Below are 24,411 nucleotides of genomic sequence, written 5' to 3'. Positions count from 1 at the left end.
CTCATATTGTGAATACCTTCACAACAAGTTGGCATGGTATTTCACTACCTCGAATAAGTAACTCTTCATCATTGGAGAAGACTAATGTTACTTATTCTCAGTGGATACTACCACCCAAACAACACCGTTTCGAAGCTTATTGGCTTCTCATCGGTGGGTGGGCAGGTACCCTGGTTGTTGCAATAGTGACAACCCAGTTATGAAGTATACCTCCACAATATGAGAGATGCCTGATGGTGTGCAGTAGTACAGACTATAGAGTATTTAGTGTGGTATGAAGTAGTATAGACTATTAAAATGATGCCAACTTAACTACTTTGGTAGATGGCTACGAATTAAACTGATGCAATTGCACTAACCTATACACTAGTCATTCTACCACATAGCATGAGGCTCTTGCCCTAAAATACTTTATAGTCTGTACTAATGTAGCATTCAAAGCACTAGCGGTCAGTTCAATAGACAGTTATGTACCTCCAAGAGTGTAGGGAGGGCCTGTAAAATATATCTTTATGTCACACTGTTTTGTAATTTTTATGACAGATTCTCACACTCTTGTGTGGTAAGGGAACGTGAAATGAGGTACTGGCATTGTCCTAATGTGGATAAACTGTTGGATGCACTTCTTGGTAATGTGGTTACTGAATTCCAAGGGATAATTGTTGAAGCAAGTAATATTTTTTGTTAGGGAAGGAAAGGAGGTTATTTGAAGAGAAATCCAAAATGATGTGAGGAGCAGCATGTATCCTGTAAACTCCTAGCAATTCTTCATAAGAACTGTTGCTTTTCAGACCTCAAAAGAAACACCATTTCCACCTGCGCGCGCGCGCACACACACACACACACACACACACACACACACACACACACACACACACGCTGCCTAAGCTATGGATCAGGTTCACCAACGATGATGTGCTCTTAATCTGGAACCACGGCAGAGATAATTTGGACAAATTTCTATCCCACATTAGCAACATCAACTCAGACATTTCTTTTACTTTGGAACTGGAACAACACAATACCTGGCAATTTTTTTATGTAATCATAAGAGAAAGAACACCTCGTTCAACATAACAGTTTACAGGAAACCCACTGATACTCACACTGTTCTAAACTTCTTTTCAAACAACCTACCCCAGCATGATGCCATATAATGTTCCCAAGACTCAGCCCCTGAACTTCACCAGGTCAGAAAACATTCTTCACCTCAACAATTCTCACTCAGAGTACACTAACTGCATCATCAATAAATGCATCCAACAGTTTAAGCACTTCCCATATCAAGACAACCCTAAGAGCTCTCATCATTTAATATTCCCTTACCGCCAAGAAATGTGGGAAGACTATCATCAAAATAGCAAAACAACACATCTTTTTCACAAGCTTCACCAGATACTGAGAGCAAAAGGCCCCCTTCCACCCCCAGAGATGCATGACTATCTACTGAATGGACTGCCAGTGGGGTAAACACTACATTGTGCAATCATACTGCAGGCTCTTCAGGTGGAAACTCAGTGGAACCATGTTCAGTTTGGTGCCCACCCAGCTGAACTTACTGAGTGGGTTGATTGAGGGTTGGTTGTTTTAGAATTTTATGGAGCATTAGTGTCTAAGGCTATAATGCACCAAGTCAAGTTGACTGAGGGGGAGTAACATGGCATTTCATGTGAGAGACCATTAACCTTAAGCATCCTAAGATCCTCCAGGTGTCCCACAATCCTTTCTGAGGAGAGAATGCATAGAAGCCTGGTCCATCGAACACAGCCCAGGTGCCAACATTAACAGAAACATTAGCAGATTGACTGCCCCCCCTCCTGGATTATTCATTTCCCAAACATCAGATGCTACCCCATGAGATCTCAGACCCCATACACCTTAAGACCGAACAATGGTATCCACCCCTTTCCCCTCACATCCAGAGTTACTTCTGCCACCACCAGGAGGTCCCAAAGAATTCAAGATGGCTAACACCAGCCAAACACCCAACCAAACTAAGCCTTATCCATATCCCCAGTCATCCTCTGTATGTAGATCACTGCATATCAAAACAGATTGGCCAAAGCTAATCGGCATAATGCAGCTTTCTCTTGAGGTGGCATGGTCTGTCTAACACCAGGAAAATAGTAATTGTTAAGAGAATTCATCTCCCTCAGACCAATCACAATCTTCTACCTTGTTAGCTGCCATTGTCCAGTCAATCCTTCCCCACCTCTTCCATAATGCAGTATGACTGATGACTTTTGAGGTTATGATGAACATCATGGCGAGATACAATCTTCCTTACATTTTGAGGGTACATCTCTAAAATGGTGTTCGCAGGCTGGCCGGTAGTTAGTTTTTTTTTTTTTTGGTAGTTGTTGGCGCATAGGCTTCTGTGGCCATAATGCACCTCCCAAGGTTTTTTGCAGTACTTTGATCCAAGCCCGAGGCGGGAATCAAACCCATAACCTTTGGTAACTCTTTAGGAAGCTTCCGGATCAACTAGTGTATAATCTTGCTACCTCTACTCTGCCAGATAGTGACTGGAGGGAGTCCGAGTAGTGTATATGCGGGGGCCATTGTCGAGGCCACGTTATGTCAAGGAACTGGGTATATTCTTACCATATGTATGCCATATCCAAAAATTACATTATTTCATTTTGCATGTCCCCCCACTTTTTCTTACTATTGAATACACCATGACTTGTCAAACTAATAGAGTCAGCTTATCTGCAAAAAGATCTCAACCTCCCAAACACTTCCTAGTTCATTTCACAAATATACGTGGTCTCAATTCTAATCTCAACGACGTCCATTTCCATTTGCAGTCTGCCAAACCCCATATACTTTTTCTGACAGAATTTCAGTTATCTGTTGATTCAACTACTGCTCATCTCAGTTGCCCAAATTATTCGCTGTACGATTCCTTTCACCTCAAAGGTGGTACTAGTGCATATGTCTGTTCCGATATTCCCTGTCAGAGACTTGGTAATTTGGAATCTCCTCTTTTCGATCTTCTCTGGCTTAAAATATCTCTACCTCATTGTGTCAAATTCATCTGTTGTCTCTACCGTTCTCCCAACTCCACAAATCACTTGGAATTCTTTGACTTTCTCTCTTTGCAAGTAGACTTTCTCCAGCCCAACTTCCCTAACAGTGAGATAATTTTGCTTGGCGATTTTAATGTTCACAACTCCAGCTAGCTTCCGTTTTCTAGTCACACCAACCCAGCTGGTCAAGATGCTGAGGCTTTTGCAATTACTAATGATCTTGCACAGATTATTCATTTACCTACAAGGATACCAAACAATCCTAACCATACAGCCAACACGCTTCATCTTTTTCTCACTAACAATCCTTCTAAGTATACAGTCGAAGTGAGTGGTCCTTTAGGCACCTCAGATCACAACTTGGTGATTGTCTCTTCTCCAAATGAGCCATTATCTCATGGCTATTCCCAACCTCATATTGTTTGGCATTACAAGAATGCAAAATGGGATGACCTGCAAGATTTCTTTTCTTCTTTTCCTTGGTCGGATTACTGTTTCAAAACTTCTGATGTCAACGTTTGCTCAGATCGTGTCAGTGAAATTATTCTTGTAGGAATGGAATCATTTATTCCACACTCCACTTTAAAATCTCATCCTTTATCTAAACCTTGGTTTTCCAATAAATGTGCTAGGGCTGTTCAAGAGAAGAACGTTGCATATCGTAATTGGCTTGTTTCTAATTCTTCACGTTCATTTTCTGCCTACACCAAAGCTCGCAATAATTGTAAAGCAGTTATTAATCAGTCCAAACTAGCTTTTGAACAGACTAAGAGTAGAAAACTTGCTTCTTGCCCTAATGATAGCCGAGCATTCTGGTCTCTTGGCAAAGATATTAGCCGCAACTTTTTTGCATCTCTGCTCCCACCTCTGTCAAAACCAGATGGTTCTGTTGACACTTCAGCCAAGGATAAAGCTGACCTGCTAGCATCCCATTTTTCTTCCAACTCTTGTATTAATGATCTTGGTAAAACACCTCCCACCATTCCCAACACGTTCCATTCAATGCCTCTTGTGGTCTTCCATCAAAAGTATGTCAGAAGGATTTTGACGAACCTTAATGCAAGAAAGCTCCAGGTCCTGATGGTATTTATCCACTTGTTCTCTAAACCTGTGCTCCTGAACTTACTCCTGTTCTTTGCCACCTTTTTTCACTTTCTTATTCCAAAGGTGTTTTTCCTTCTGCTTGGAAATTTGCTCATATCCAGCCAGTTCCTAAAAAGGATGACAAATCCCTCCCATCCAATTATCGTCCCATTGCAATTACTTCTACTCTTTCTAAAGTAATGGAGAAATCAATTAACCGCCAACTCTTAAACTACCTAGAAACCTTCCGTCTGATCAACGATCGCCAGTATGGATTCCATCAGTGTCGATCCACTGGTGATATTCTGGCTTATGTTACCTATTTATGGACTAATTCAATGGAAAGGTTCGGTGAAACACAAGTAGTTGCTCTTGATATCTCAAAGGCTTTCGATTGTGTTTGGCGTAAAACAAGCTTCCATCTTATGGTTTGTCAACTGTTTTTAGTAATTGGTTATCCAGTTTTCTCTCTGATCACTCACTGAGGGTAGATGGCTCTGTCTTCTAACTTCTCCACTAATGCTGGTGTCGCCCAAAGTTCAGTTCTTTCCCCCACTCTTTTCCTCTTGTATATTAATGACCTTCTTCCATTAACTGGAAATCCTATCCACAGTTTTACCGATGATAGCACATTGCATTCCACTTTCCATTTTGAGAAACCTTGCCCTGCTGAATCAGCTTCAACTTCTCGAATATCCGCTACCAATTTCTTAAATGCCGATCTCCAAGTAATTATCCAGTGGGGCAAAGACAACTTAGTTGATTTCAATCCTTCTAAAACTCAGTCTTGTCTTATATCTCGCAAAAAGAATTCTTCTGCTCCTATGCTTATCTTTGGTGACACTCCGATTTCTAGGCAAAATGATATATCTCTTTTGTGGATTATCCTGACTTCTAATCTCTCTTGGCACAAGCACATTACAAATATTGCCGACCAGGCTAGCCGGGTGGGTAAAGTGCCTGCCTGGCAACCCAAAGGTCGTGGGCTCGATTCCCGCCTCGGGCTTGGATCAAAGTACTGCAAAAACTTTGGGAGGTGCATTATGGACACAGAAGCCTATGCGCCAACAACTACCAAAAAAAAAAAAAAAAAATTACAAATATTGCTTCCTCTGCATCTAAAAAACTTTGTTTTCTCTTTCGTTCCCGGCGTTACTTTTCTTCCAAACAGCTGTTCACAAATCGCAAATCTGCCCTACCATGGAATATTGTTCACACATCTGGGGCGGTGCCCCCAAAACCTTTCTCAGGCATCTAGATTCCATTCAGAAGAGGGCAGTTAGGTTAATTAACGACTCCTCTCTAACAGAGTCTCTCCACTCACTGCCTCATAGACGTACTGTTTCTCCTGCATGCCTTTTCTACAGACGGGCACTGTTCTTCTGAATTGGTTTCTATAATTACTTCCACGGGCACTGTTCTTCTGAATTGGTTTCTATAATTCCCGCTCTCTTTCAAAACAGTCCGAACACATGCCGCCACCAGCCAACATCCATTTACAATCCAACTTCAAACTCACAGAACCAACTTTTCGTCTTCCTCGTTTATTCATTCAAGTGCCGTTTTCTGGAACAACCTTCCTTCGTATGTATTTTCTGTAAATTAGAGTCTACAGAAGTTCAAGTCTAATGTCAACAAATATCTTCTTTCATCTTCTCAACCTCCAACCCAAGCACGGTACTAAGTACTATACGTTCTAATACCTCTTGTGTTTGGGGTTTTCATTAAAAAAAAAAAAAGTCACCCCGTAGAGGTCAATATGACCTGTACAGTTGAAGACCATAACTTTGGCTACAAGTTACGGTAAATCCAATCCCACTTCTTTATTTCTGTTGTGAGTTTTGACAGATGTTTATTTAGTTTGCGATTGTTCAGCCTGTAAATCAAAAAAAGCTGCAACTGATGCTCAATAAATTACATATATTTGTAATTTGCATTGAGTTGTGTTCTACCTTTCATATTAAGTAAATTATAATTTTTATTATTTACAACAAGAAACGTACCAGGAGAAATTAGTACAAACCGAAAGTTGTAGTGGAAATTAAAAGTTATATTTCAACATAATGGTAATGCAGAACATATTCCAATATGTAATCAACCTCTTGCCAGAAGTGCTGTAACGTGGCTGGTGTAACTGTGCCAACTGCAGCAATTATCCTTCCTCTGTGGCAAGAACAATACACAACATTCTCCACACATTTTTGTGTGGCACAAATTATATGCTCGTCCCATGCATTTATTTTTGTGGACTGTGGATGAAACTCATTCTTACTTCTTCATTTACAGTAGGTAGGCCTGCTAGCCTTTTTTACAATGCACACATCTGATTGCTACAAAAATCTTATTCCAATCACAGATCAAATGTCTGCTCAGCAGAGCTTTGCCAAATCTTATATAAAATTTCCTTAACTTGCATCATAGACTGTTTCTTCCTACCAAAAAATTCATTATTCTATTTCTACACCAATGTATGTTACAAATTCTCTTTACACTAAGAATTGACACAGGTGGCTACTTCAGCAACTAATAAAAAATCAGCATTAAAACTCCAACGTTGAGTTTAACTCTTTTTGCCACTATCAGCTTGCATTGACTGTAGTGAACATATTTACAATCTTTTAGAATTGTTATGATACTTTCAACTTACACTGAATAGCCATTTTATTGTGAGCATCATGTGTTCATACCATGTCATATAGAGCAAGCAAATATGCAGGAGATGCTATAAACATGCAAATCAGTATGAGAATGGGCAAGGAAATACATGGGCTGTATTCAGGTTTCTAAGAGTAAAAGCAGTTGCAGGTATACTTATATGAAGTTATGGTGGAGCATAGTAGATAAATATTATGAATTTGAAGTCCTGATCATATCATCAAATGCAGGCATTGTAGGGCTATCAGAGCCATCATGTCACTCAGATGAAGGGAATTCGAATATGGGGAGTAATGAACCTAAAGGACAAACAGGATAACAGGATAGGGAGTTGTTGTTGTTATTTGGATTTTAGGAGCATTGGCAACTAAGGCCATATTCCCTGACCTTTCCGCATCCTCCGTATTTGGTGGGCATGGGCTCGAACCCCGGTCTAATCAAGAAGCGTGTGCTACGCACTGCTGCTCCTGTCCACCTGGCTACGGAGGTGCCGAGGATGGGGTGGAGGAGTATGCTCTTAGTTAAGACGCACATAAAATCTAGGGCAATTCATCCAGTCAACATTAGCATTAGTAGAGGCATATGATGCAAGAAAGCAAGCTTATACAGCATAGCCAGTGCAGTGACATGCATGGCCAGTGTAATGCTGAGTCAGTTTGGTGTGGCATAAGCACTGGAAGCAAAACAAAATATAGACCACTTACTGTGATAAGTATAAAAAACAACAATACACCCATACAGAGTGGACAGTAAATCAGAATGTCTTATAATGAGGGATTTTAACTTTAAAGATATCGACTGGACCTTGTGGAATGGTCTAACACAGAGTAGCAGGGCCGTGCCGAGCCATTTTAGTACCTGAGGCAAGAATGAAAAATTGCACCCTACTGTTAATCACGGCAACGTTGGCAATTATTTAATCTTTCTTTTGACGCCCCTTATATAATCTGAGGCAAGAGCCTTGTTCGCCTCACCCTCAGCACAGCTCTGCAGAGTATAAACACTTTTGTCAATTTATTGGATCTGTTTACTACACCAGCACATTAGAGAGACAAGAGAAAGCAATACTCTTGATCTGATTATTAGCAGTAGCCCTTCTTGCAATAGGAACTTGCAGATAAAACACCCACTTGTATTGTACTGATATTGGATTTACTTAAAGATATAACCACTGTCAAAGGCAAGGGCATTTGCTTTTTTAAAGGTGACTACAGTGATCAGACGGTTTTTAAATTCTATGAAGAGGGACCAACTGATGGAAAGCATTCAGGGATGTTATCATAGAAGCTAATAGTCTTTTTATAACAACTAAGAGATAGAGCCTAAGGCATAAATGTAAATGGATGTTGGATAACTGATGAGACTTTTGGCAGCAAAGAAAAATACACACGATACATATAAATTATCAGATGATAGAGATGCCTACAGCAGATATGAACTAGTCTGCAATCAAGTTGGAAAGGAAGTTAGGCAAGATAACGCAGATTACAAGAAGTCTATGGCAAAGAATGCAAGGAAAGCAGCAAAGACTTTCTTATGTATACAGTGGAAGAAAGGAGTTGAATCACATTCATCCACTAGATAAGAATGGATTACCTGTTGATGATACTGCTGAAGTTGCAAACAAACTGAATGGGTATTTTGCATTTACATTCACATATAAATTTTCTAGGAATGGAGATGCCAGAAGTGAGCCAAATTCCTGTGAGAAGCTGAATGATTTTGGGATAACTACACAGCGAAGAATGGAACGAATTATATTAGGAATCAGACCGTTAGATAAGAAGAGAAATACATAGATTAGGCAGCAAACTCAAATAAAGGTCATTCTTATAAAAACTAAAGATGTCTTTAGCAGGACACATAACTCAAAAACATGATGATAGATGGACTAAGAAAATAACAGAATAGTACCCAAGAGGAGATAGAAGAAAGCCTGCAAGACAAAGACGGAGATGGACAGATGAAATTCATGAGTTCGTGGATAGTAAATGGATGGCCATTGCACAAAACAAAAGGAACTGGAAAGCTGCTGGTGAGGCGTTCATTGGAGAGGTCTGCAGTAGATTGAAAATGGCTGATAACGATAAGGGCATGCCTGAATTTATGGATATCCCTATGCTACTACACTACAGATGTGCAAATGTATCCCCCCCCATTTCATAAAGGGAGATCAAAGGGAGACTGATAATTACAGACCTGTAAGATGGACTTCTATTCCAAAGAAAATAATGGAGTCACCCATTAAAGAAGTAATGCTGGACCATATGGATAAGGAGGTAATTATCCCTTTGTATAAGGTGGTTAGGCCACCTTATACAAAGGGATAAGGTGTATAAGGTGGCCTAACCACCTTAGGCCACCTTATACACCATAAAATGGGGCTTCCACAAGTCTGGAAGCCCCATTTTAGAAAGGATGTGGATCTATTAGAATAGATGTAGAGAGGAGAAACAAGGTTATTGAGGGGAGAAATAGGTTCTCTTAGCAGGAAAGATTCCAGTTTTGCAAATTGTTCAACATCTGGAGATTTGGCACCTGTGAGGAGATCTCACTGAGCTGTTTAAGGCCTTGAATTGATTGAGTAAGCGTAATTTTAGCATTAGCACAGACATATGATGCAAGAAAGCAAGATTATGCAGCATCATCCAAAAAAAAAAAACCCATTCACTCCAAACCTTGTCTAGTTCTACCTTGAATTTATTTAAGCTGTCAACTTCTATAACGACAGATGGAAGTTTCTTCGAGAAATCAACCACCCACTGGCTAAAGGCAAATTTCCGAACATCTATTCTACAACACTCTTTCTTCAATTTGAATTTATGTCCCTTCAGGCAATTAATCTGGACAAGAGGAAGAATCACATCAGCATTGAGCTTGCTCAATGCCATATACATCTCAATCAGATCACCTCGCACGTGCGTAGTCTCCAGACAGTGTAATTTGCAAAACTTAAGTTTTTCTTCTGAAAAGCAACCCTTTGTTCCATTCACTAACCTTGTTGCCCTTCTCTGTACTCATTCCAGCAGCTCTACATCCTTCCTAAAATTAGGCCTCCAGACCTGTAAACAGTACTCAAGGTGTAGCCTGAAAACTGCCTTATACAAGGGGATAATCACTTCCTTATCCCTCCTAGAAAAATTGCTGTACAACATTGACAAGACACCATGAGCTACTCTTGCAGACCATGGGCACTGATTAGAAAACTTCATATCTGACTGCACAATTACCCCCAGGTCCATTTAATTCTCTACCACTCTGAGTGTAGTACCACACAGTTCATAGGTTCTCTGGGATACTAGTGCTACCCATATACACTACTTTACATTTGTCAATGTTCAGTTGCCACCTCTCAGCCCATCTGCTCAACTTTATAGATCCTATTGCAGTAATGTACTGTCATTAACAATCCTGCCAATCTTTGTATCATCTGCAAACTTGGACTTGAAGGATGGTATACCTTCATCGATATCATTAATAAATACAGAAAACAACAATGGACCCTGGAGGACTCCCCTAATAACTTAGTCCACAAAGAGCAGTGTTCGTTGATTACCACTCTCTGTCTTCTCCAACCACTCAACTATTCCTTTATCCAAAAGCAGCAATTTGCTGCCAATGCCACACTGCTCCAATTTGTACACCAGACTTCCTAAGATCCAAGTATATGATATCAAAATTCTTTGCATCCAATTCCTTTGTGACCACATCATAGTACCCAATCAAATTGATCAGACAAGACTTCCCCTTAACAAACCCATGCTGTGTCTGAACTATAACTGAAATCTTATCTAGATTATCTGCAGTGCTTCTTTGACCAGTACCTTCTTTAATTTCCCCAAAATAAAAGTTAAACTAACAGGTCTGTAATTACTTTTGTCACCCTTTGATCCTCCATTGTGAATTGGGGTCACATTTGAACATCTCAAGTCCTTGGTACCTCCTCTGAGTCCAAGGAAGCTCTCATAATTATGGCTAAGGGTTTGCTTTCTTCATTTGCTGCCGCCTTTAATATAACTGGATAGATCCTGGTTTATCTTCAACAGTTTTTGCTCCACTTTGCTCTCAGTTATAACAAAATCATTTAGCTCACTGCCAGAGGTTAATACACCTCTGACATTCCTCTCCTTGAATAACTGCTCATGTGTAAATGTAGATGCAAAATACTCATTTAGTTTGCTAGCTACCTGAGCACGATATCAACAGTTGAACCATCGATATCAAGTGGACCAATCTGATTCATCCCCTTCCTTCTAGGGTTTACATAAGTAAAGAATTCTTTGCTGTTTTTCTTTGTATCCTTTGCCAAAGATTTCTCGTAATCTGCCATTGCCTAATTACCCCTGACGGTAGTTACCACTGAGTAAATCCAACATCAACACACTGTTATCACTGCCACCTAGCAGTTCCTTTATCTGATCTGTAGATTCTTTATGCATGAAGAATCACTACTGATAATCAGATCAAGAGTATTACCCCCTCTAGTTGTCTTGCAAACATGCTACTGTAGAAAACAATCATCCAATAAATCCACAAAAGCCTTGCTAGAGTGTGAGTGACCAACCCACAAGTTCAAGTCTACTTGGGAAATTAAAATCTCCCATTAGTATTAGTTGAGGTATATGATGCAAGAAAGCAAGCTTATACAGCATCAGGCAAAAAAAACCCTTCCCATTTCACCCATCCGGTCACTCAAAATGTTTGTCTAGTTCAGCCATAAAATTTATTTAAGCTATCAACTTCCACAATAACAGATGCAAGTCTGTTCCGGCAATCAACTACCCGTTGGCTAAAGGCAAACTTCCACACATCAATTCTACAACTGTCTTTCCTCAATTTGAATCTATGTCCCCTCAGGTTCTTAATCTGAGAAAGCGGAAGTATCCCGTCAGCATTGAGCCTTTTCAAACCATTCAAGGCCTTATATATTTTATACAGGCCTAGTCTCCAGATAATGCAACTTGCAGAACTTCAGCCTTTCATTGTAAGCACACCCCTTTGTTCCTCTCACCAATCTTGTTGCCTTTCTCTGTACTCATTCTAGCAACTCAACGTCCTTCCTCCAGGCCTGTATACAGTACTCAAGATGTGGCCTGACCACTGCTTTATACAAAGGGATAATCACCTCCTTGCCTCTGCTAGCAAAATTCCTATATATCATTGACAAAACTCCATGACCTGCTCTGGCAGCCTGTCTGCACTGCTCATAGAACTTCATATCTGACTGCACAATTACCCCCAGATCTTTTTCATTCTCCACCTCCCTGAGTGTAGTACCACACGGTTGGTACATTTCTCTTGGGTTACTACTACCCATATGGAGTACTCTGCATTTGTCAATGTTAAACTTCAGTTGCCACTTCTCAGCAAATTATAAGACATTCTGATTTACTGACCCACTGTGTTTCTCTGTACAGTTGTTCATTATACTCATCCGAGTCATTAGGCCTATAACATACTCCTACTCTCAATTTTGCTTTGCCAGTGCTTATGTCACACTAAACTGACTCAAAACTGCACTGTCCACCCATATCAACTGGCTCCACTTTCTTATATTTTATGTGTTTCTTAACTAATAGCATAATCCCTCCTCCCTACCTATCCTTTCTGTACCCATTGTACTCCCCAAATTCCAATTCTGCATTCCTTATATCTGTGTGACATTACCTATCTGATATTCCAATGATATCTGCCTTTGACATTTTAACCAATACTTCAAATTCATCAAATTTATTTACAAAACTCCTAGCATTGGTCTATACACAAGTATACATGCATCTGTTCTAATTCTTAGCTACTCTACACAGCCCACGTATTTACTTGTTCAGCAATGACTCCCAGCAGTCTCCAAAATCCCATGAACTTTGTTTTGCAGACTGCTGCTCATTCCAATAGAAGCAGTGCAAGAATCACTTTCACCTCTGCCTGCGGCTACTGTTAATCTATTAGTCCATGTATCTCCCAAGCTAGCAGTTTTCTGACCCACCTAACACTTCCTCGATAGCATCAGCAAAAATATTATTGCACCCTTTCTATTTAAGTGTATCCCATCCCTGTAAAAGCAGTCTCTCCTGTTAACAAGCACAGACCAGATTGAAAAAAATTCTACACCATGGGCCTTTGCACAATCTCTCCAGGGCCAAACTGATTGACAAGGCTCTCATGTTGATGAAATTCTCATGAAAGCAGAATTGCTTTCAGTGTGGAGACCTTCATTTTATTTTGCTCTTCTGTCCAGAGTACCTTCAAATTAATATTATTTCCAAATCAGCACGATGCTAAAAAATTCAGAAAGAAAATAAAAAAATATATATATAAACTTTTTTTTGCAACGTGGCTGTCACTTGTTCTCGGACGAAAGTTGCACTGTTTTCTACAATAAGGTGATCGATTTTTTCTTGGGATTTCCGGAGATGCGGGTCGTTTTTTTTTATAGGGCCCATCCCCTGCTCTTGGTAGAAGATGAATCCTTTGATGGGCTATAATAAATGCCCTCGGTGGGAACTCAGCCCATTATGCTGTGGACTGGCACTGACTGTCACCCCTCCAACTACTGACAACACCTGATGGTGCTTTAACCCCAGCACTCAGAGAGGTGCACTCTAACACGAGCAGCCATCGCATGACCTGAAGTGGGACCTTAAATAATACTCATTCTATAGTAATAATAATAATTCAATTTAAATAATAATCATTTTATTTGAACATTTGAAAACCCGTGTTTCATAAATGTTTGCATTGTACTAATTAACTGCTGTATATTTGTCCGAAGAATGAATTTTTTTCAATATAGCAGGGTTGTTGATATTTTCACACTAAAGGCCTCACACGATAAACCCATGTTTATTTTAACAGCTATGATATCTCACATTGTTTCCACTTTCAGCTGTGATTTTTCATTACTCCAAATGTAGTTCATGCAAGAAAACACTCTTTCAACAAAAGAGTTGCTTCCAGGGAGGCACATCACAAGTCTTACAACTTTCTTCATGTTATCATGTGGCACATTATTTTCTTTCATATGAAGAAGAGCTTCACACCATTTCTTAGCAAGGGCCGTAGAATTGAACCATTCATTGTCTCTTCCTGATAAATATGTTCGCAAGTAAGTAAATTCATCAAAAAGCTCATCACGATTGATATTTAGTATTTGACACTCTGACAACAATAGATCAATTGCCATATCAAAATTTTCTCTCAAAGGAACCTGATTCAGAAGAAAGCAGCTTAAATCTGATAAATCTTCACTGTTTTTGTTCCAAGCTTTTAAATAAGATAAAACCGTATCATAAAATTCTTTTGCAAAATAAGATTCCATTGTCATTTTGCCATCATCCACTAAATCTATTAATTGTTTATTCACCATGTGTGGAATAAAATTTTCATCTCATCGTGTCTCCAATTTTGACCATAGATTTTTTACAACTAATGCCGATTCTGTAGTGCACTTATCATTGCCTTCAAGCATCTTGATTGTATCATGAAAAAGAGAAGCTTGAGAATGAGCAAAGCTAATCCACAGTTCTGTGTCACTTCTACCAAAAAATTGATTCAGCATTTTTGGATATTGGTTTTCTGACAAAAAAAAAAAAAAGGACTTCAGTGACGGTTAAAGTTTTAAGTATCTTTCTAAGGCCAGAAGTAATGACAACCACCTCACATTAGCATAACCCAATATTTGTTTGTATTCCTGTCCAACAAAATCACAAAAATCTTTTAAGTGTTCTATGCGAACCATGTATATATAGGCGCCTCCGTAGCCAGGTGGGCAGGAGCAGCAGTGCGTAGCACACGCTTCTTGATTAGACCGGGGTTCGAGCCCGTGACCACCAAATACGGAGGATGCGGAAAGGTCAGGGAATGACCACCGCATATCCCCGGGGCAATATGGCCTTAGTTGCTAATGCTCCTAAAAACCAAGTAACAAACATGTATATATGGAAATAGGGCGATTCCATGTCAAGTGGCTTAATTTTGAAGGTGGTCCCAGCTCGACCATCTTCGATTTTGTTGAAACTTGGTGTAGATGGTTAAACAGGTTTCCAAAGAAGCTGTGCAAAAATTCAGTTCAAAATATAGTATGCTTGAGGCACCAGCACCTTTTCTGTGGAGGTCACTTATGTTATGCAGAGCAAATCACAAAAAATTTTCAAAGTTTTAAGTGTTACTGTTACACAACATTGAAAGGTAGTGCTCTGAAACTTGGTATACCTAGTTAACTTTTGGTGTCCAGGCTCAAAAACCTTCACATTTTTTACAATGCGGTCTAAAACTGGCACTAAAAATTTGTCACAACAAATTTAAGCAAGACTTTTGAAAGTCATAATTTTGAAATAAAAACCTTTGGTACCTTCTTCTTTGCACATTCCATTTAACATCTGCATGAATTCAGCCTATCTAAATATGAGCTCTTATACTTGTTTGGGCTGAGATATTTTCCTTCAAAGATAGACTCAAAATTTGACCTATCTTTTAGGGGCAAATGTGGGGTACCTTCAATTCTCTCATTTTTGCCACCATTGGAAAGAACAGGTTTTAAGCAACAAGAATCATGGTTTTTCAGTTTTGTGTCTTGCTACTTAAGGCCTAAAAAAATGGCCTTAAACATTTTATATTTTCCACATAATATTTGCATACTTATTTGATGGTGAAGCTTCACATCTCAATAAGGACAGAACTATTGCATTTACAAGAGTGAAATTTTCTGCAATTACTCTGCCCTTTGGCTTAAGGAGAAAGGATATATTGCCAATACACAAAAAGATCTGTATTTTTTTACAATGGGGGTGTAAATGGCAAGAAAAGAAATTGCATGGGTTTCTTTAGTGCAAGTTCCCAAGCCTGAAAAGTGGTCTTTATTCAGGATTCAAAGCATAAAGATGATGTTCTATTGGTTTCAAACAAAATTTATTTAAAATACAATTTGAAATAAGCAAGTGAGTGTGAAGATATTGAATCACTGCTTCATAATGGACTGGAATTTTTCATTGATATTACTACTTCAGGCAAGCTATATTATCGTCCCATTGTTGTTGTTTTTGGAGCTGGAAGATTGGCAATAATTTGTTGTTCAGGAATCTGGCAGACATCTTGTCTAGCAGGCCAGTGAAATGAGTGAGCTGCTCCATGAGGATGCATGAAATTTACCAATACATCATGTTCTTCAAATGAAATTTCACAAATATTTCCAATCCACCAATTATTGTCATAAATACAGGCAATGTCTTGGCCAGGTTGTAAATTAACAATTGACACATATTGAATATTGGTTTCACTTGTCTGATCTACATGGGCTACAAATGATGATGGTGTGTCATTTGATACTCTGCAAACACAAATCTGTCTTGCATCAATAGGAATGAAGTGATGATTTTCTCTTGTTCCAGCAATAGTATGACCGTCTATGAATCTTTTCTCTTGAGATGGCCTTACTTGCTCAATTTCCTCTTTAGAAACAAAACAGAATTTTATTCCAGTCACATGCTTGTCACAAAATTCAAACATGTTTCTTGGTATCAGGATTTGGTTTTCAATTGGGCGTTGGAGACTTCCACGTGCTGCCAATCGTTTTATTGTTCCACCAATTCCATCAAACAGTGACTTGCCATGGCTAGTGCCAAAGAAATTCCATTCAGCACTGATATCAAAATCCTTATGATGACACAAGTTAATAAAATTCTTGTATTGAGCTGCAGAACCATCACTGAAGTAGTAAATGTGTCTGACTTCTGTCATGAAACTCTTCAAATATTCAATTAAGTTAGTTATAAAAACATGCACGGCAATTGTCATGTCGAAGGCAGTCACTGATTATGAAGAAACATTCTGGAGTTCAACATCCTTGTAATAAATGACAAATGGATGCCATGTAACCTGGCTATTCTCTAAGTGGAACCCTTGAACAGCATCTTGCACAACAAATGAATAATTTTCTGCAAAATCTATCAAGATGACCAATTCTCCTGTCATTAGGCTTTCCTTTGTTGATTTCAAATGGTAGCTTTGATGTTTAGCAATGTAATGATGACAGGAAAGGTTAAATAAAATATCTATAAAATATCTTCTGTTTCATTGTTTTCAAAAATACTCTAGAAACTTTTTAATTCATCTATTCCTGGATATTTTTCACACCGATGAAACATACAATCTTTTGACTCCAAATCACAGACTGTTTTACCAATGAGAACTTTGTAATCACATTCAACAGGACTTGCTGCTAGCATTAACTTGACATTTTGATAGATTGTGCATACACATACAGAATGTGTTCCTAGTGCACCAACTGTGACACACCACTTAGGTCGAAGTTCACAAAATTTAGAAAATCCAACATCAGATCCATTTCTATCTCGATAAGTTATAAACATTTCCTTCAAGTTGCTGAGTAGTAGTTGTTTTTCCATTTGCATTTCTAATGGAAATATCCGGCTAAATTCATCATCTTCAAAAAATTCCACCACCTTTTGCTTTACTTGCTCAGAAAGCTTTTTTCCAGATATGGCCATGATTCCTTCTTCTGCTTTAAGCTTTCTAGACCATTCTTTCTGAGATACTAAACTCTTCCATTGTTTTCTTTATGGACCAACTAACTGGAGATAATGTTAATATTTGAAGTATTTCGGAATGACTTGATACCATTAACTTTTCTTTCAATTCTTTCAGCAGCTCATTGTAATCTAAGCAATTTCCACACTGATGACTTGCACTTGGCTCCATGATGTCATTTGGATCCAAGTCACCAATAGATGCAATTTTACTGGCAATTACACCTTTTACTTGACTTGCCTTCCTTTTGGCATAGCCTTGTGAGTTTCTCTTAACCATTTGCTGAAATTTCAGAGGAAAAATACCAATAGCCATCAAACTTGTGTTCAAGCTTTCAGTCACATGCATTTTGTCATCATGCTCTGATCCAGATGAAGTTGATGTTCCTGCTTTTCGGCATTATGGTCACAGCTTCTGGCCTGGATTTGTCTACCTTTGTTAGGTCTTTCAAGTAATCTGCCATTGACAAATCAATTGGTTGTAAACTTGTTTTCACCAAATGATTTTTCTTCTGGAAAGGACTGCAACATGAATGCTACAAAAATTCAAATTTTGTCAAAGGCAAAGCTTCGTGATGTAGACAAATTGTGTCTTCTTCACTCAGTTTTAATCCACAACGTCGACCTATCAGCTGTTGTTCTTCACATTCAAATTGTTTAAATAATTTTAACCCAGTTTTGGTTGTGTATAGGATAGCACATGACATTTAGAAAGATCCATATGACTGATGGTGCATGAGTCCAGCTTATTTCCAGCAAAAGCTTCTGATTCCATGGCTTTCATGCTGACTAATAAGTGATTGTTTCTGTAAGCAATGAAAACTTAATTAACTTTATTACAGTCAAACAAAAAATAGAGGAACAAAATAAACAAACTGTTTATCATGAAGATAAAACACATTAATAACAGCATGGTTCAAATATCAGCTATTTATACTTTTTTGTATGATTCTAGAATATTCCAGAGTTCTAGAATGTTCATCAGGTTTTCTTTTGGAATTCAAGAATATTCTAGAATGTTCTGAAATTCTAGAATATACTATATATTTCTAGATTATTCTAAACATTAGGCAAGATTAAGGAAGTGTTCTGCAACAAAAAAGATCTCACAAAATAACAATACGGCACATAAAACTACTTGATGTTTAGGCTTAATTTTAAGGCATTAAGTGCAAAGACAAACAGATAAACCATGATCCTTGTAGCTGAAACTCTGCTCTTTCCAGTGGTGGGAAAAACAAGAGAATTGAAGGTGTCCCACATTAAGATATTTGCCCCTTAAGATAGGTTAAATTGACTTTCAAATTTTGAGTAAATCTTTGAAGGAAAATATCTCAGCCAGAAAACAAGTATAAGAGCTGATATTTAGTTAGGCTGAATTCATGCAGTTAGTAAGTGGAATTCAAAGAAGAAGGTACCAAAGGTTTTTTATTTAAAAATTATGACTTTCAAAAGTCTTGCTTAAATTAGTTGCGACAAATTTTTGGTGCCAGTTTTAGACCGCATTGTAAAAAATGTGAAGATTTTTGAGTCTGGACACCAAAAGTTTTGCATTCTCTGCCAAAAGTTAACTAGGTATACGAAGTTTCAGAGCACTACCTCTCAATGTTGTGCAACAGTAACACTTAAAACTTTGAAAATTTTTTGTGATTTATTCTGAACAAGTGACCTCCACAAAAAAGGTGCTGGTGCCTCAAGCATACTATATTTTCAACTGAATTTTTGCACAGCTTTATTTGAAACCTGTTTAAACATCCACAACATGTTTCAACAAAATTAAAGATGGCTGAGCAGGGACCGCTAGGCCACTTGACATGGAATGACCCAGTACCCAAATATTTTCATAACAAGTACTTCGATATCAATGGGCCTTGAATCAAAAGCTGCCTTAGCACAATTATGTACAATATGTGCATTACAGCCAAGACCAATTATGTTTCTGTTTAATTGGGTTTTAAGTTTAGTTATAACATTTTCTTTGCCTCTTCTTAGTAAGCCTCCAAAGTTTGTGTTCATGTTATCAGCCAAAAGTCCGATTACCTTATTATCCAACTCATAAGATGCAATTGTTTTCTGAATAAATAATGTCAGCTGTTTCCCCTGATATTTCAACAAAAGTTTTATTATTGATCCGAGCATGCATGTTGTATCCATCAAAATAACATACAGTAATTGGAAGTAACTAAGTATTTATGATTCAAAGTATCACAAGAAAAGGTGACAAAATCAGCATTTTTAAGTTCATTTTTCATTTCTTCCAGTGACCAAGGGTAAAATACATTTTTTTACAATTACCTCGCACTTTGTTCTTGAGCGTGAAAACTGTTCATCTGAAAATTTCTTTTTTAAACTCATTGCGCAGTCCATGCTTTGAAAATGTTGATTGTGTCGAATGGTATGATAGGCAAAATACCTTCATGAATAGCTAAATCATATTTGGATTTTGATTGCTCAAGTTCGCGATAATAGTTACTATACTTCCAGACACATTTTGCTTCCAATGCAGTTTTGTGCTTTCATGTGGTCTGTTATGGAAGATTTTCCACCACTGGGTAGGGAAAATGTCGAATTGCACACAGTGCACTTCGACATTTTCGCCACTTTTTCGCGACATTTTCGCCACTGTACCAGTGGCGCATTATCCTATAGGCAAAAAAGACATCTGCCTAGGGCCCTGATCAGAGCGGGGCCCCAAAATCACTTTCTTACTTATTTTTAAGTGATTTTTATCAGAAAATGAACTTTCTACCTGTCATGGTCAATGAATTTTACTTGAAGATTAATTTGAAAATTACGTTTTTTTCAAAAATGGTTAGCATTAGTAGAGGAACATGATGATGCAAGAAAGCAAGCTTATGCAGCATCAGCCAAAAAAAAAAAAAAAAAACTCTTCCGTTTCACCCCTCCGTTCGTTCCAAATACCTGTCCAGTCCAGCCCAGCCTTAAATTTATTTAGGCTATCAGGTTGGAAGTCTGCTTCACCAACCAACTACCCACTGGCTAAAGGCAAACTTCTGCACATCTGTCTTTCCTCAATTTGAATTTATGCCCTATCAGGTGATCAAGAGGAAGAATTGAGCATGCTCAAACCATTCAAGGCTTTATACACCTCAATCAGATCACCTCGCAGGTGCCTAGTCTCCAGACACTGTAATTTGCAAAACTTAAGCCTTCCTTTGTAAGAGCAACCCTTTGTTCCATTCACTACCCTTGTTGCCCTTCTCTGTACTCGTTCCAATAGCTCTACATCCTTAAAATGAGGCATCCAGACCTATATACATTACTCAAGGCCTGACCATTGCCTTATACAAGAAGATAATCACCTCCTTATTCCTGCTAGAAAAATTCCAGTATATCATTGACAAGACACCATGAGCTACTCTTGTACAAAACTTCATATCTGCCTGCACAATTACTCCCAGGTCATTCTCTACCACTGTCAGTGTAGTACCACACACACAGTTGATACATTACTCTAGGGTTACTGCTTCCCATATGCAGTACTTTACATTTGTTAAGTTTATTTAGGCTATCATTTTAAGTTCATTTTTCATTTCTTCCAGTGACCAAGGGTAAAATACATTTTTTTACAATTGCCTCACACTTCGTTCTTGAGCATGTTTTGTTGGTTTTGCTGAAATTTTATATTTAGTTCTTATGTCATATAATTTGTTTGTTTTGTTGTCACCATAAAATGTTCTTCATTATTTTTTTCTTTAGATGGGGCCCCCAAATTCCATTTTGCCTTGTGATCATAAAGATATAGTTGGGGCCCCCAAATCCCATTTTGCCTTGGGCCCCATGAAGGTATAACACACCACTGCACTGCACTGTACTGTACTGAAGTGCTTTCATTGTTAACTGCACGAATAAATGAAAATTGAACTTGTAATGATTCGCTGAAGTGAGCCTTCCCCTTTTTTGAACTCATAATTCTAAAATAGCAAGTACATAATTTAAAATTTAAACATACAAAGCAACTTACAGTTTTAATCTTTTATAACTTTTCTATTTAATAACACAGGAAACACACGTAGTAAATAGAAAGACAAGTGTTCAACGCTATGAAAATACTCCTATGAGAAATCTGTCATCGAACCACTTTTATGCTCATCACTGATCACAGCCCAGGGTCGATTCTAAACAATTTGATTGGATACTATGCCTGTAACAAGGGAACTGGATACAAAAAGTAATTTTGACATCATATACTTGGATTTCAGAAAAGCTTTTGATACGGTTTCACATAAAAGACTGCTGTACAAATTGGAGCAGTGTGGCATTAATGGCAAGTTACTGGTATGGATAAAGTGGGTGAATGAGCAGAGACTGAGAGCGAATTCGAGTTGAAACCTTGGGGATTCCCAGTACGGTTATAGGGGAAACCCTGGAGCCTGCAGAAAATAATAAAATAAAAGTACGGTTATATTGTTGCTAGATTAGCAGAATTTTAATAGCAAAATCGTCGCTCCGATCTCATATTCATTATTTTATAACTTTAAGGAAGAAAATACTGAATCGGGGATAAAAATAAGCCGGGACACAAGTCTTGTTTCGGGGACGAATAGTCACCTTATTCTATAATGCCGACCGAAGAATATGTGCCTCATTGCCTTAGTTGCTTTGGTGCATACTGCACACTGCGACATACATGTAAAATGTACGAGTGCTATTTTCTTACTATAATGTTAACGGACAATGCTATATAATAGAAATGTATTATATAGCACATAAAATAGAAATGTTTTACGACATTTATTAGCTTGCGCTCGAACATCTAAAATCTTGACTGTACTGCAGCTGTTTCGGACGTTCTAAATAATCACTTACTAAAGAGTAGTCTTTGCTTGACAAGCCTTGCAAATTCTTGCAATGAATGCATTGTATACGGTATTCACTGATCACTAGTAATAATGAAAATGGCATAGTTACCTTCAGAACTTCCATCGCTATCACCAGCTCCTAACAGTGGCAGAATGTCATCCGCCATATTCTCTGTTTACTTGTAAGCATGACTGATAACTACCATCACATGATCTGAAATAACCATTCACACTCGTTTTCGTGTCTTACTCCACTTTCATGCAGTACATATGCGGAGTGTTGCGATCGGAACGTTTGTTCTTACTCTTTGTATAGGAGTGTTGTCAGCTAAAACTGTTGTTAACTCTGGTAGGTATGATAAATTAATATCATGTTATATGTTTTTTTTTTTGTTATTTTAACTGGTTTTTTTTTTTTGTTCCTAAAGACGTTATTTGTAAGTGATTAACAATAAGTTTAAAATTTGTTATTTTTGTATAGGAAAGCTCAGCTGCGAAATGTTGAAGTGTCTATTTTCTAAGTTTTCACTTCTGATTTGCTGTGCAGTTCGAAATAACGGATTACCACAGTTAGAAGATATATATCCTGTCGTGCCTTAAGAAAGGCTGTTGTCTAATAAACATGCACTAACTAGTTTGACCAAGAAACAAATTGATATGCATTGCATAAGCGTCAGTTTTTAATTTTTTACCAGGGGGGGGGACAAATGCAGTACAACCCCCGGTTATTCGATGGATAACTTTTTGAGATCGTAACGACGTAAACGACGTACTGTACATCAAAAGAAGAAAAATAATCGATAGGTACAGCTTATTTATTCATAAAAATATGCAGTATGAAGTTGAACTCTTTATAAATATAAAGGATTTTGTGTTTTCAGTGACCGCATTAAAAGCAAACATTTTATGTATAAAGATAGAAGATTCTTTTTAAAGAATATGTTAAAATAAAATATTAAAACATAACAATAATGCAGCAATTTTAAATCTTAATTCTTCAGCCTTAAATTTTTAGTTTTTTCCCCTCTTGAAAATATTCGGCTAGTTTTTCTTTGAAGAGTGAGCATCACAGTGTCAAGTGAATCAAAAATGCAATCAGTATCTTTGGAAACTAAGTTTTATTGAATGTACCATACCTAGAAGTAGTAAATAAAAAGATACCGAATGTCCTGCAAAGCAGGAAGTCGAGACTAAGAGAAAAAAACGAAGTTGGTAATCAGTCTGGTGAGTATGGGCTTGGCAAACCCGGGGTCCTGAGCTGGATATCATCATTCTTCTCTTTCTTGGTGATTCCCCTTCTACTTTTCTCTCTCTCTCTTTCAGGTTAACTCGGGAAATTTTTTTTTTTTTTTTTTTGGGTGCAGCATAAGCCTCAGACTTCCTTGCGCCATATGGCTAATAATAATGTATAAGAGATCTAATAGGAATTGAGGTTTTGTCAAGTAGGAGATTGGATCACAACTGTTCAAAAATTGAAGATTTGTGCTACAAGAAAAGCTTCATCTTTCACATTCCAGAATACAATTTGTGGAAAATAAAAAATGATTGGAGCTCTTTTTATTATTATTATCCGTATGGTGCAAAGAAGCATGAGGCTTGTGCTGCGCCAGCCAAAAAAAGAATTCCCGAGTTACTCTAAGAGAGGGAGTCAAAAGTAGAAGGGAATCGGCAAGAAAGAGAAGAATGATGATATCCATCTCAGGACCCTGGGTGTGCCAAGCTCATACTCACCAGAGCCCCCGGGGACAAAATTTTTTTTTGTCTGTTTATGTTTCAAAAAGAAAGGCTACCCTATATCTAGACTAGTTTGACCAATTTGGACAAGTTTTTTTCCAAAGCCTTGAAATTTGGCATTCAGTTGATTATTACTGGAGAAAATCTTTATTGATTTAAACCAGAGAAAAACTTTAAAGAAAGGTCATTGTCTAATAAACATGCCTAACCCAAGAAACAATCTCATTGATGTGCATTGCATATCAGTTAGAAAGATGGCAGGGAATGTGATTTCTCTCGTCGAATTTATTTGAAACAGAATTGGTTTCCATTATAAAATGGTGCCAAATAAAACCTGGACAGCTAAAACAGCTGCAATGACCCAGGATATAAGAAAAGCAAAGAAAACTGCCTTTTCTAACTAGAGAAAATGCCACTGGAATATTTAAACTCCCTTTAATGGTTTTAGAAAACATTCATAGCAAAATGTATTTATTTAGCAGTATCAGTTTTCTCCCAGTATACTACTACTGATATGAAAATGGCATTTTAGATTGATTC

At 38.0% G+C, this 24,411-nt stretch overlaps 1 protein-coding gene across 1 annotated transcript in view; it reads right to left on the bottom strand.

The window, feature by feature from the left end:
• The window catches only part of LOC150086827 (protein cereblon-like), a 204,849-nt gene extending 182,503 nt beyond the window's left edge, over positions 1-22,346 (bottom strand). Inside the window, exon 1 of the mRNA XM_090371601.1 lies at positions 22,247-22,346. Coding sequence (XP_090227727.1) covers positions 22,247-22,304 — 58 coding nt within the window. The 5' untranslated portion in view covers positions 22,305-22,346. The remainder of the gene's footprint in view (positions 1-22,246) is intronic.
• Positions 22,347-24,411: the final 2,065 nt, after the last annotated feature.

Source organism: Mastigoproctus giganteus, chromosome 4 (assembly GCF_048544385.1).
Source record: "Mastigoproctus giganteus isolate SK-2022 chromosome 4, ASM4854438v1, whole genome shotgun sequence".
Taxonomy (NCBI): domain Eukaryota; kingdom Metazoa; phylum Arthropoda; class Arachnida; order Uropygi; family Thelyphonidae; genus Mastigoproctus; species Mastigoproctus giganteus.
Note: the sequence above shows the minus strand (reverse complement) of the source record. Positions and strands in the feature narration are given on the sequence as shown.